Source organism: Pieris brassicae, chromosome 7 (genome assembly GCF_905147105.1).
Source record: "Pieris brassicae chromosome 7, ilPieBrab1.1, whole genome shotgun sequence".
NCBI lineage: Eukaryota > Metazoa > Arthropoda > Insecta > Lepidoptera > Pieridae > Pieris > Pieris brassicae.
Window position 1 is genome coordinate 17,584,287 of NC_059671.1, and position 14,490 is coordinate 17,598,776.

The following is a 14,490-nucleotide window of genomic DNA, read 5'->3' on the forward strand; positions in this document are numbered from 1 at the left end:
CTTATATGTCTGCATCGTAACTTAGCTCGTGATATTTAATCTGGCTATTGTAAGTCAAATTATATTAAAATTTGACAATGTTTGCGCTTAGTCTAGTTTCATAATGTCACATACCTTTTTCATAATTACAGCTAGTCTCAGCTCTTAATCTTACCCTAAGACAGTTTCTGGAAGATATTTTGTTTTATCGCACGAGAGAAAAGAAATATTTCTACATAGCCAAAGTTCAAAGCCTATGTCCGGACTTAGCCTTAGGGCAACGATTACCTCCGCTACATATACATATGTAATATAATAAAATATTATTATACCAATTACATAGACAATATTCTATATATTTATCAAAGTGTAATACTACCATTTTTTTCCTGCGTCATTATTAATGTTAGACTTGGTACAGTCTAATCTTAATAATGACACAGGAAAAAAATGGTAGTTTTACGTGATTGTAATAATTAATTAATAACGATACGAATAATTTGATTTGACTTTAGCATAATCATTTCCACAGACATTATTATTTTATAACACCAATGTCGCTTATATAACTAGCTCCTAGTAGTCTTTAGTCCTGCTGTAAGTTGGCATATCTAAATCCGGATTTGCCCACTCAACTAAGCACAGCTAGACATTCCTTTGGGACATTCTAGTCGTAGGTACGATATTCAATTCCATAAAAATCACGTACCTTGCATTTGCGTAACCATTGAGAAGCGATCATCTGTGGTGGGGGGAGGGAGGTCTGGTGGCAATTATTGAGCAAATGTAATAGCGGCATTGTGATAGAGAGCACTGCGCTCAGCCGACGAGCAGCGTTGATTAGTGGACAGTTCTGGCGGGGAGTCGACATTCAATCTTCTTTATCTCAAAATCAGACAAAATGCATTTAAAAAAGTCAAGGTTAAAGTATAGCTTTTAAACATTAAGCAAACACTTTTTAAACGGATCGAAGCTATGTATTAATCTTATAAACTTATAATTATTTACATAATTTTAAATAAAATCGTCGGAATTTTATTTAAATTATAAATTATGTAAATAATTATAAGTTTATAATAATAATATAGAGCTTCAATCCGTTTAAAAAGTGTTTTCTTAAAGATGAATTACCAAACTATAAATATATATTTGATCTTGTAAAGTTAAAAAAGTGTCACTCGACCAATTATAGTAGATTTTATTCGTTGCTCGGTTAGGCTCGAAATACATAAGTTCTTTAATGTATGCATCCTACGAAAGGTTAAAAATAATTAATTTTCTCTGCTAAATTCGCAATTCGATGCCAAAACCGAAAACTAAACATTTGTTCATCTAATAAGTGTAATACTAAAGGTGAAAAAAATTAAAGTAAATTATTATATATAAATAAAAATACTTGTTTTAAATTCAAGGTTAAAGGATTCAATTGGGAGTATCATCCTAAGCCGTGATTAATATTCCGTAATAATTTAGCATAATTTAGTAGGCATGTCCACAACAATTCCTGTTCCTGATTATATTTGCGACGAGCCACGAACACGCCCCTTCCATCCCCTATTATATTAACAGGGAATTACAAAACGCCGTATTTACTTGCGCGAAAATTTCAAAACTCGACCGTATTCTTTACACTTAAATTACATTTTCCATTAGCCAATTTTATATTATGTAAGCACATAGGCCGAAGCAGTCTCGATTTGTCTATAAAATAATACACTTTGCGCTTTGTCTGAGAATCATTGGGAGGCAAGTGATGTTTTAGCATTCAATGAATTTAATTAATTAAAATACGCTTTTGTCCAGAGTTTTTCATTAAATAAACATTAGTACAAATGTTATTGTTGGGTTTCTTTGTATTATTTTTATTATTCTTTTATATTTATAGGTATATATGTATTGAATGGATAATTAATTAGTTATTGATTTGTCAATTGTCAAAACGCATACGAAAGAAATGTATTATACGACAAATGAACCTAAAACGGCTCGGAGGTTATATTGATAAAAATGGAGGAAGGATTAAGGTTACACATACTTAAATCTGGTCCTCCTCAAGACTGGATCCTCCTAAAGGATAATCGTTAAGAAACCACTTACTGGCCGTTGTATTTACGCTTAGTGGTCCGAACGGCTTTTATTAGCGCGTTTCAGGATATGGCGTCATCGTATTGATTATAGCCGTTGATTGTATATATATGTAAATTTACATACAATATATAGGATTTAAAACTCTACTTCATAAACTGACTGTTCATATAGACAACTTTTAAACTTGGACGAACTTCTCTTGTTTTGAGTTGTAATTTTAACACATTTGACAGCGTCCGCGTTTTTTACTTCTATCGAGTAAAAATTTACTTTTACCAAGATGGCTGCTAAATTGATTAAATAAATGACAATTAAAATTACTTGTTTTAAAAATAACATAATCTCTGCCTGAACGTGGTCGAAATTTTCGGTTCAAGGCTTGCCTTTAAGATTTCCTCACGATGTTTTCTTCACCGCATCGCGCAAACAGCACTCCATTTGTGCATAGCCGGGGATCGAACCAACGACCTCAGGAATGTCACAATGAGCTTTGTACACTATTGTGTATTTTCTTATTAAAAATAGGTTCATCATTATTATTATTATACCACCGGGATATTTAATTAGTAGTAGACTTTTCCTGTGACTGTAATTACATAATAGCTTATGAACAACTTGGGCTACAAGAAAGTGGATATAAATAAATAAATCAATGACAACCTTTTTATGTCTGGGTCTTAGATTTCTGTATCTGTTTCATGATCATTTGTTAATCGAATACGCAAGTAGGCGACACGCCTTGAAATTTTTGGGTCTAAGGCAAGCCGGTTTCTACACTTTCCTTTAGCCTTCGAGCAAATGTTAAATGCGCACATAGAAAGAAAGTCCATTGCTGCACAGCCGGAGATCGAACCCACGACACCATCGCACGCTGAAGCTACTCGGCCAACACTGGTCACTATCCCAATATAAAATGTGTGGTATACATAAACCCCTACATACGTATAATAATAAAATGCATTAAGAAAATCAAAACCGTCACAATAGGTATGTTCTATAGATTCATTATAGACTTGACTATTCGAGACTGATTTTGACATACAGAAGACAGAAGACGTTAGAGGGAGTGAAAATGCTTTCCAAAAACAATTTAAATGACAATATACAAGTAAAATCACAATATTTGATAGAGGCCTTCACCTAGTAAACTTAAACAACTTCAGGTTCTATAAAATAAATTAATCGTCAGTAAATTAATGAACACTAAACAACTGTGTACACAACATGCATTTTAGTTTGAAATAACAATAATCACATATAACGCAATACATCTAGATAAATCGGAACAAAAAGCAGATTTTTAAGAATATATTTAATTAACTTAATGTGTATGTACCATTGCTATCTAGGCACTTGGCCATCTTATAAGTAGATAATTGAATACTTCACTAAAGAAACCATTCGGTTGGGAATCAATAAAATCTTTGAAGGCGGTTACGACTGCCCCAATAGAGTTAAATCACCTTGCGAGAAGTTATCCAAATTAAAAAAAAATGGAGTTGGCTGTTGGAGCGGGAGAGTACGGTACCCGTCTTTGACATTTCAATTGAAGCTCGTCTAATGTTGTAGCAGTCTGTTGTGCAGTGTGTGGTCTAGCCTTGTCGTGAGTGGCCTAGAACGATTGACCAGCCTTGGTTGTTTAGTAGCTAGCTTTTCCATCATGGTTTGCAGTTGCTGAGAATAGATTTCTGTCGTAATGCTCTGGCCAGATTTAAGAAAGGTATAGTGAGTCCATCACTAGTCCACCAAACACTCTTAAGTAAATTTTCGCTTGGGGCACTATTAGGCTGAGTCGCTGGAGTTCAGCCATTTAGAAGATCGCTTTCGATTGTCGTACCGATCTACGATTTTCATTGCAGATAATGATTCGGTTTAAAATCTCTTAATGATTGTGCCACGTGAGTAATGTAACGCAGCATTCGACGCGCGTTTGTTGATTTGCTTCACTCAATTAGTGAAATACCAACCACAGCCTACAGCTAACTCAGACGTTGTTTGCGATGGAGCCGCTTCCACAATAGCCTTCAATTCATCGTTATCAACTTTGGTGATGGCGTTCATGGGCCTTGTTCTACAGGTCGAAATTTCCAGAAACACATCGCCGTACACATCATTAATCCTTCGAGCTGTTTCTGCAGCTCTGGTACCACGGTGGAACTCTTACTCATAAATAACACGATATTTCATGTCAAAATTGAAACGGGAAAATGAAATAGATCGTGGTTTTCGAAAAAGAAATTCACGCATTAATAGCTGTAAAAAATTGAATTTGGAATTTCTAACCAGAGGAGATATTTATGGTCAATGTGGCCAGTTCGACAAAACGCAAATTTCATATGTAAGGACCTAACATAAAAAATAATATTAGATCCATACATATGAAATTAAATTTCTCATGTAATGTCTGTTTTTAATGAGAAAAAACTTCTTTAAACCTAAACTCGCAGTACAATCGCGCGTCAAATCAGAAAATTTAATCGGATTAAAACATTTGGTATGTTTGAACGTTCGTTTTTCACAACCAATCTTCATATTCGTAGTCTCAAAAGCATTGTTCAAAACATCATACTTACCCGTATTTTTAAGTAGTAACTTAAAATATGGCGTTCCGCGCAATTTCGAAATGTTCATATAAACGAACAATGGTGGGCGCGTTACTTGTATCGCTAAGAGGTTCTATTGTTTAATGCCACAATTAGTTGTGAATTCTACCTCGAATGAAAGAAACTGCCCAAGTCGCTGGACACTATAGTGTGCTGAACCTTTTTGATACTTGTCATTTTTATTAGAAATCAGCATAAATAAATTGTTAATTTGCAAAGAAAGTGGTATCAGCCATATAAAATGAGATTGCAAATGTCATATTAATAATCATAATATCATTATAATAAGAATTGTTAAGGTATTTATATGTTGTCAAAACTTATGGCCTTATAACTTATATACTCTCCCACACTATAACGGCTCCTTACTTTTAGCTTTTACCTTACCTTACACCAATTTTTTTTAGATATTATGTATGAAAGAATGAATACATATTTTAGTTCTAACAATTAGCATTATGTAGTCAAAACAATACATTAAGTGAAAATTTTGTACAAACTGATAGGTTTATACAGCGGCAGATCTGCAATAACTTTCTAGCCAAAATAGGCAATTTTGGATCGATTTATACATCCAAAATTGGTTACTCCGGAGTAAATAAAGTCAGACCATGGAAAAAAATCCGATAGTGCACGTATATCCTGCTTTTAACATTTTATTTACTTAATTATATGTTCATAAAAAATAGCAAATATAAACTAAACATTGTTTTTCTGTGGACCAGTCGAAGATACTATAGAAGAAGACGTCAACGCACTCGCGAGGTATTACTTAACGTGAACTCCTTGTTCTCTAAATAAAGCTTATTACTCACAACAGTCAGACACTTTTCTGAAATGAAGCATTAACAGGTCTGTCCTATTTACCACTTTTAGATTATACAGGAATAACGTTATTTGAATTATTTGTAAAACTGCTAATCGCTTCGAATATAACTTTCAGTTTTGTAAAAATGTTCACCATAAAAATATCAAATATCAAGATAGTTTTATCGCAGTATTGCATTTAGGCGGCGTGGCATAGAATGGCAAATGATAGCCGTTGCTAGATTCGCAATATACAGAAATGACTTTCCCCTTTTTTTCATATATTTTAAACCTTTACGCAATTAAAATAAATATTAAAAAACTTAGTTTATTTAATTTATACTGGAGTATGAATAATCAAACTAAATTAGTGTTAAATAATTACCAAAGAAAACGTCTAAGACATAGTAACTCTAATGGAACCAGCTACTTATTAAACTACACTTCTATTACTATGTGTATGGAAATTTTATTTAGACTGGCTAGTTTCGCAAGAGTTTATATATTTATATTCTTATTAGAGCTTTATAAATGAATCCGTACAAAAAATTGGTTAGTTAACAATTCCTAATATGATTATTAGTTATGTTAGTGTAAGTTGTAAAAGTATTTTTTCTGCTAGTATTGTATGGCCCCTTATAGGGTAAAAGCCTCCTCCATAATTTTCCATTTCTCTTTATTTTTCTCAATTTTTCTTCTTCATTTTCTTTCAATTCTGCATTGTACAGATCTAATTTGATGATCTTACGTTGAAAGTGCATAATTTTAATAATTGTGTCTTGGAGCGCCTTTTTTCATTTTTCTTATTGTCTTTTTCTTAGTTTTTCATATGTACGTGTATGTATAGTGTAGTTTGGGAGTAATTTGTTAACGTTATAATTGTTATTGTTGTATTATTTGTTTTCCTACATGCTTTGTTAAGTTTTCTTTATCAATTGCTAGATTCTCCTGGTCATCTTCACACTCAAATCATTTATTAAGTAGGTACGAACGAAAGATTCAAATTGTGCTAACGCTGTGACAAAAAGAGACAGATGAGTAACTCTTGTTAAAACGGTGCATTGAGGCCGATTTACTATGTACGAAAAAGGGGGGGTTTAGTTCAATACACACGGGATTTCAACCCGAGCAGAGAAGGACTGTATTTTTTTCTCTAATAGCGATAGTGCTACCCTCTTTAATAACATAAGTCCTATTACTTTGTCTTATAGTAAGGGTAATCTCTGATTTACTGCCGTTCATGCGATCAATGAGATAATTGAACAAATTATATGGAATACATAATTATTACATTATTTATTATAATTTAATAAATTCGCTTTTACATATGTAAAAAAAACATTATTCAAATCTTTATTCTTTTGTTATCAATAGATCTATTAAAATCTTGTAAAATGAGGTTTCAATGGTTAAATATCCTAAATTAAAGTTTACGGGTTAAGCCATATCCTAGCACGAATTGCTGTGTCAGTGTCTCGAGGTGGATTGCCGTACGCAATGGAGTACTGGAGCGCTGAGGGCGCCGGCCCGTAATAACAATTGTTTGTGTAAAACAATAAGTTAATAAAATTTTATCATTTTTTTCTGAAATGGATTAACTTGCGATAAAATGTATCGTGTAAATTTCAAAATCATGTTCTCTAAGTGTTAAAAATTTAAAGTTATTTAAATCGTGTATCGATCTTTCAAAATGGATACATAAACTACTCAACTCATATATATTTTCTATTCGCCATACTTCAAGAAACGATGACAAAAAATGGAAAGAAACAATGTGCTTTTTTGGAGGTTGGCGACCGTATAGGCCCTTAAGATTAGATAAGATGGGACCCAGAATAAAGTAAGTAGTACCTTTTAATATCATACAAAGCTTGTCTAAAATACATCATATCCAGCTTCCTATTTTCATTTAAATTTATTAGAAAATTAACGAAATTCAAAATCAATACATTTACATTAGAATTAAAACCGTTGATTAATATTTTAATTTCTTTATGCTTACATCGCATTACTTCCTATAGAACGCAGCCGGAAAATATTGAATGCCTCCAATTTACGCAGCGGGAATACCTAGATTTTACATTTTTACGCTACGAAATTCATATTCGTAAAGCAACTGCCGAAACAATGATCAATTTAGCAATATCAGAGCATGTATTAATGTACTCTCAACCGAAATTGAGGGCTGCTTCTTCAGATCAACCATTTCATAAAAATATCATAGACCTTCTGTAACATTCTATGACATGACGAATACTTTAACACTTTTGAATATCTTACAAATTCACTTTCCCTGTTTTATGATAAATATTTAAGCAACTTACAAGTAATTACTATGTGATTATGATGTATATGTTACTTACCATATAATTATCAGTAGAGTCGTTTAAAACTATCAATGAAGGCTTCATGGAGCAGTTTCTATAGTGTTTAGAAATTGAGCCTATAATATTTATTTTCATTAAGAGCTAACTTCATTTGTTTTTTATTGTCAGTTAGGTTCGTCAAATGACGTTTACATTAATTTAATAATTATAGTCTATCTTAATAAATGTGGTAAAGTATTAGGATTTGAAGTTCATCCTTTAATAGACTAAACAGAAAAAATTGTTAGAGAATTAGTTAGTTTCCAACAGGTCAGTTATCCTTGATTTAAATATCAAACTATTATAAAATTTGACTTGTAATATAACCTCTCTTTTGCCATTAATCAGGTAATAATATCCAAAACCACCGGTCAGCCCTACACTCAAAATATATCTATTTCACATTCACCTAGACTCCATTGTATAAAGCCAAAAAAAGTTTCCATTTTTCCATTGTTATGCTCTTTTGTTTTATGAAATGCAAAGCTTTGGTTACGGTTTTTATACAAATTGGGGAAGAGTTATTCGTACGGAAAATCTATATTTATAGTTTACATGCATTTAGGAGATCCAGTTTCGTACAGTCCATTGCTCGGCGGATTTTTCATTTTAAACATCAAGTGAATTGAATTCAAATTCTGATAGATTACACTGATATTGCCAGTTATTATTTTAGTTTATTACTTCTTAAATATGGGATTGTTCCCATTATTAACGGGCAAAAGACAATTATCTGTATATGTTTAAATAAATTTGCCGTAAAATCTTAATAAGTAAAGCATAGTTTACAAATTAAACACATTTTAGCAGGTAGACACTTTATCAGCGAGCGCGGCTGGTCGAGCAAATGCTCAAGACAGCTTTGTGAACTTACCAAACCTCAGGAATCCGAGCCACTAGGCCAACACTCGGCCAATTGACTTGGATATTTCAAAATCTGTACAACCATTTACTACTACAATACGAATTATTGTATTTTTTAATTCATTACATACATACATTTAACATAATATTATTACTTCAATAACACTACTCTTTTTCTATTTTCGCCTGTATTAGTAGCATTCATGTGTTGAATATGTATCTCAACCAGCTGTCTGACCAGATTCGTAGTATCGACATTTGTATGAACTATCAATTCAAACACTTTTAACTGTTCAAGTGCCTTCCAATCATTTTTGTGCCTTATAGCGACGTTGAATAGCTCATTTAAAACGTCTTTCGATTTCTTTATTAGACTTAATATGAAGCCTGCTTTGTAAGGCGCTTGCTCTCTATGTTGGTCTTTTAAAGGTTTTACACTATTTATTTTTTGTTCTGTATCGTATATTGTTTGTTCCACGAGCGTGGTTATTTTGAGTTTTAAGTTTTCATCCTTTTCCTCGTCGTTTTCATTGATTGGTTTTTCATCTAATGCTGATGCCAGCCAGTATCTTCTTCCATTTGGAGTTGTATCTTCTAGAGTTTCGTCTAGGTTAGTTGTGGAGAATTCTGTATGGTCATATGATGCATCAATCGAATCTTGTCCCAAACATGGAAGGTTTGTGAAAGCTACAATAAGTGAATTAATAAATGTAATACTAGTGTTTAAAAACATTAAGTTATTGTTACTAACCACTTAAAAATATGAAATGCCAAACGTACACCATTGTCAAAAGAATTTAATTTAAAACGAAATCGTAAACGGTTATTAAAGATTAAGTACCTACTTAATGCGAAATCTTTTAATTAAATAATGTTGTTTATGGATAATAATACCAAAAATTTCATTGCGTTTCAAAATAGTTATTCCTCTTTGCTGTATGCCTCTTTTAAAACTCTGACAACTCTACTCGATAACCTTTTTTGACAACATCTTTTATTATCAGTTTTGAACCCATACTTTATTAAAATTGTTTGTGAAAAATGGGAGCTATAAGATCATTAAAATTATTTGTGGCATTTAAAAATAGATTATATTGGAATCAGTATATGTGCTGCCATAATGTCTTTGGAATTAAAGATTTATTGCAACCGGAAAAAGTGAGTTATACAAGTTAGATATACGAAATATTATTATAATATGGCCGTCACTGAGTAGACGTTTAAGAGTTGTTTAAATTGGAATAAACTTGAAAGTACCCGAAATATATTTGAATAAATGCCCAAAGCAATGGCTAATCGCGTTCAGTCAATAAATCGTGGCTCTCTAAGATCGTGATTTAATTACCCGGGTGTGAACTGATATGTTTTTCTTTGTGACAAACATATACAATCTGAAACCAAGATCCATAATTATAGTTCTGTTTACAGCACGAAACATTCATAATTCAGCAAGTAAGAGCTAAAGACCAGAAAATGGCTGTAGATGTAATAAAACAGCATTATTTAAGCGATCATATTATGTCTCGTTCACGACACATCAATTTCACCGAAGATCGAGCAATCGACGAATATATTATTGGTTTATTAAAACAAGGTAATAATTTTAATGTAGACATTTATAATAGTCATAAAGAGACTTAGAAAATGGGGTTGTGTGGCCAAAACCTGCCCAAGACAAGAATGAATCGAAGAGGGGTAGAATATTCGAGTATTACACCTGTGTTTGTATAATAATACATAAAATATATAATACATAATAAAAAATATTTTATTATATTTTATGCTCAGAAAGTACTGGTTAAACTACAGATCTGATAAACTTTTCTGTAGACTCCCTCAATCAGGAACACATCAAATTTATATATCTAAGTTAAAAGTCTAAGTTCTAAAACAAAGTGTATGCATAAAATTATACAAGAAAATATGATATCACAAATTTTACACACACATAGAACATAAGCCTGCTAGGAAAAGAACAATTCAACAAAATAATAAATAGAAACTTTAAGTCAATAAGAGCATAATAAACAAAGTTACGGTATGCTGAAAGATTGTTGTAAATATATCAACATATTCATCAATGTTAGCAATTAAGTTTTAAGAGCGAAATAGCCTATTAAAAGTAGCAGATAACCAAGCCGTAGGTAAGCATACAAGACTGAGTTCTAGTACCTTTAGGATTACAAAAAAAAGAAAATTTTGCATGAAGGTTAGTATTAGTATTTAAATTAAATATTTTATACAAATAAATTAGGTCAATGACATCACGTCGGAGTTTTAGAGTATCTAACTTGAAATAGTCCAAACGAGCCACGTACGTTTGCAATAGACCACGCAAGTGTAGACGGTTGCAAAGCTTTCAAAGGAAACGTTTTAAAACTGTTAAACTATTGTATTATACATATATTAAAGCTGAGCAGGTATGTGTTGTAATATTTAATTGTAGTAAGAATATCTAACATGTGAATTTTCACTACCTGAAACCCTGAAATTGGTGACCCTGAAAGACTTAAATCTTTAACTAATAAATTAAAGGGTCAATTAGAGTGAGTAATGCAGATGAATAAAGTTCCTATAAACTTCACCCTTTGACTCCAGCCACATCTTTGTAAATAAATATTTTTTTAGGAAACTCAATCTATGCGAAATCAGAAGATGGAACTGTTGCTGGGCTTTGTATCAACTTTGCGTTGAGTCCTGTGGATCCCAAAAATCTTCGAAACTACGCTTTTTATCGACAGGTACTTATGTCATAATTTATGTATTCGATAATTCATCGGACAATATTATCGAATAGAATTTAAATAATGGTAATTGAAAATTTATAAGTAAAAGAAAAGTAAGAAAATTCTACGGAAGTATTATTGCATGTCTTGACATGACCTTTAAGGTTGCATAAACTAAGGCACACGCACGCTTATAAAATCTCTCATTCATTCATTGACACACGTCTACCTAAGGTTTAACACGATTTTTTTCAGAACGCCTCAAGCATTCACGCCATATAACTGATTTTTATTGTTAATTATTAGTTCTTTTGTGACGATAAAAATGTATAATATTAAATGTATTCCTTACGAAAAAATCTAAATTCTAAATTAAAGTTAACGTTAAAGGCGTCTATTTTGTCAAAAACTTTTATGAATATTGGCAACTATAGTATTTTTTTAAATAACTTAAAAATAATATCATAATATTAAAATATGTTGTTTAAGGATCCGAACGTCAAGGATTTCCTTTACTTTACAGCAAAATTACAAGAGACGCCAAATTTATGGAATATATTTCAGGAAACGAAGATTTTTGAGGTAAATTAATATGTAGGTTTTATTGCAAAAATAACCTTTTTATGGTTCCTTCGTTGTGTCGCGATTCTTTAAAATTACTGACGCACCAATATAGTTGTGATGGATCTGGTTAGCGCATTGCCTTCTTAAGTTCTCGTGTTATATTTATCACATACAGTCATTAGTATCCGATTCTCCTTCTTGTAACATGGGCCAGTAAAGTAAAGCAACGCTTGTGTTGATATTTGTTGTGATTAATGACTAAGTTTTTAAAGGATTTTCAATAAAACTGTTATGAGCAATGACTCGTCGAGTCGTTTTAGAAACCTTGCTGCGTAAATATTATTATTGTTTTCTTTAATCCTACATAATTATGTATTTACATTGTATATTCGCGGATACTTGGTGGACCATGCGACTTCGGGCTATTGCGGGTGCTACTCGATTGTGAGGAGCACAGCGCCTTCTTAAGTTCTCGTGTTATTTTCTATAACATATAGTGATGAGTATCTGATTGTCCTCCTTGTAACATGTGTGATGTTTGAGAGCAAAGATAAAATAAAAAACTATGTCTTAAAGCGCGAACTTAAAGCCTGAGGATTTGTTTTAAAGCATTTTTTGAATTATTATCACTATGATGAAATTTTTTCAATAGTTCGAGGAAAATTAAACTATTCATTCTTGCATTTATTTAGATTCAAATGTTGACGGTGCTGCCAGAATACAGAAGACAAGGTTTAGCCACAATGCTCGCTCAGAAATCTCAAAAGCAAGCCCAAGAACTTGGCTACAACGTTGTCCGGATGGACTGCATAAATCCATACGAGTAAGTTGTAATTGTTAATTAACAAAAGTATTTGGTATACGGAGTAGCCAGAATTTTAAATGAACAATAATTCAGTGGACTAATTACATGTTTTTTCCATGTATAAGTGTTTCCAAGACATGTCGGTTTCCACACGATGCTTGTTTTCAATTTACAAGTGTTAACTGTGCATAAAGACGGAGAAATAAATTGGTATAATCAGGATTCGATCGCACTACCTCAGGGTTGCGACACGTCAGGCGCTTAGGCCAATTCTTTGCCGGGCTTGGAATTTAGATTCAATTATTATCAATATATTATTTCTTCTTTCCGATGTCTTCTATGAAATGGGAATCGCTTATAAAAATGTTTTGGGTATTAAAACTATAAAATAATTGATACAGTAATAATAAATGTATTTTTACATAATATGTTTTTACAGAAATAATAGAAGTACAAAAATGACTAATAAATGAAATTCATAACTGTGCCTAATTTATCCATAGACAAACTAATTTCTGCAATTTATGATTATATTCCAGTTTTAAAATCGCTGAACGCTGCATGATGTCATGTCTTGTCAAATTTCCCTTACATAAATTGCGAGGGCCAAACGCGCCCTTCATCAAACGTTCATCCGAACACAATAGGTATGTGAGAGTATATGTCCACGTGAGAACCCAAACGGACAAAGACAAAGACATCAGGCGAGATGACTTAATTAATTTATTAGAGTAGACATTAATCGAGATTATTAAATACTATTTAACATTAACATTTCATTTATAATAACCATTTAAGGCTTATTTATAAAACCATTATTAATGTCACTTATTTCAAATGATATGAATATCTTTCTTATTTATTTAGAAGAGTTTGGACAAATCGAATTAAAAGAGATCGTTCAAAAGCCATGGCCACGTTGTGCGCCTTATTATTTTATTGTTATAATTTGTTCTGATTTTTGCAACGAAAGTTTAACAAATATTGTTTAATAAGTATTCCTATATTATATGTTACAAATCTATGCTGTCATTGAAACCATGAAATAGTGTAAGAGTGAGAAGTAGAGTGTAAGGTTTCTGCTGCAGCTAACAAAAAGAGCTGATCTTGAAACATCTCAATAAATGTTCAAACCAATAACACCCAAAAAATAGAGAGGGATAAAAAAGTATAATAAGACTATATCTAAAATAACTGATTTGTTGAATTCAAATCTCATCAATTTCAATTTTTCATTCAATTCAAAACATCAAGACCGAATAAACTTTTATAACGCTATCCATCTAGTTTTCTTGTAGTCGGGTCAGAAAAAGGAAGTCGTTCATTATTATTAAAACTATAAACGCAATTAAAACTAGATTTCGTATTTCTTCGAATTTCCTAGGTAAGGGACATCTATTGACAATATGAAAATATATATGTAATTGTTTAACTCCTCTAGCGCTAGCATGACCTCTGCGTTAACTTCTAATTTAAGTAGTACTTCTAATATTCGAGAGATGGCGTTAAAATACATAGTTTTCATGATATAAGTAAATTAGGAAGATGTTATGTCTTATAATAGATGGCGTTTTAAACAAAACTCAATGTTCTGAGTATCCAGCGTTGATGTATGACATCTAGCACGATAAACTTACTCTATGTATTTGTTATTTTTCAACTACGCTAGACAGCACTTAACTTAATTA

General features: G+C 31.9%; 2 protein-coding genes across 2 annotated transcripts; one reads left to right on the top strand and one right to left on the bottom strand.

The window, feature by feature from the left end:
* Nucleotides 1-8,825: 8,825 nt before the first annotated feature.
* Nucleotides 8,826-9,549, bottom strand: LOC123712092. The gene is made up of 2 exons (XM_045665036.1): nucleotides 9,459-9,549; nucleotides 8,826-9,394 (listed from the first exon to the last, which is right to left on the bottom strand). The coding sequence occupies exons 1-2, from the start codon at nucleotides 9,490-9,492 to the stop codon at nucleotides 8,859-8,861; spliced, it is 570 nt and encodes a 189-aa protein (XP_045520992.1). The 5' UTR covers nucleotides 9,493-9,549; the 3' UTR covers nucleotides 8,826-8,858.
* Nucleotides 9,550-9,631: 82 nt separating this feature from the next.
* On the top strand, nucleotides 9,632-13,563 carry LOC123712025. The gene is made up of 6 exons (XM_045664932.1): nucleotides 9,632-9,865; nucleotides 10,136-10,301; nucleotides 11,336-11,448; nucleotides 11,923-12,015; nucleotides 12,690-12,820; nucleotides 13,342-13,563. Exons 1-6 carry the CDS (start codon nucleotides 9,749-9,751, stop codon nucleotides 13,535-13,537), a joined length of 816 nt encoding a protein of 271 aa, XP_045520888.1. The 5' UTR covers nucleotides 9,632-9,748; the 3' UTR covers nucleotides 13,538-13,563.
* The last annotated feature ends 927 nt before the right edge of the window (nucleotides 13,564-14,490 follow it).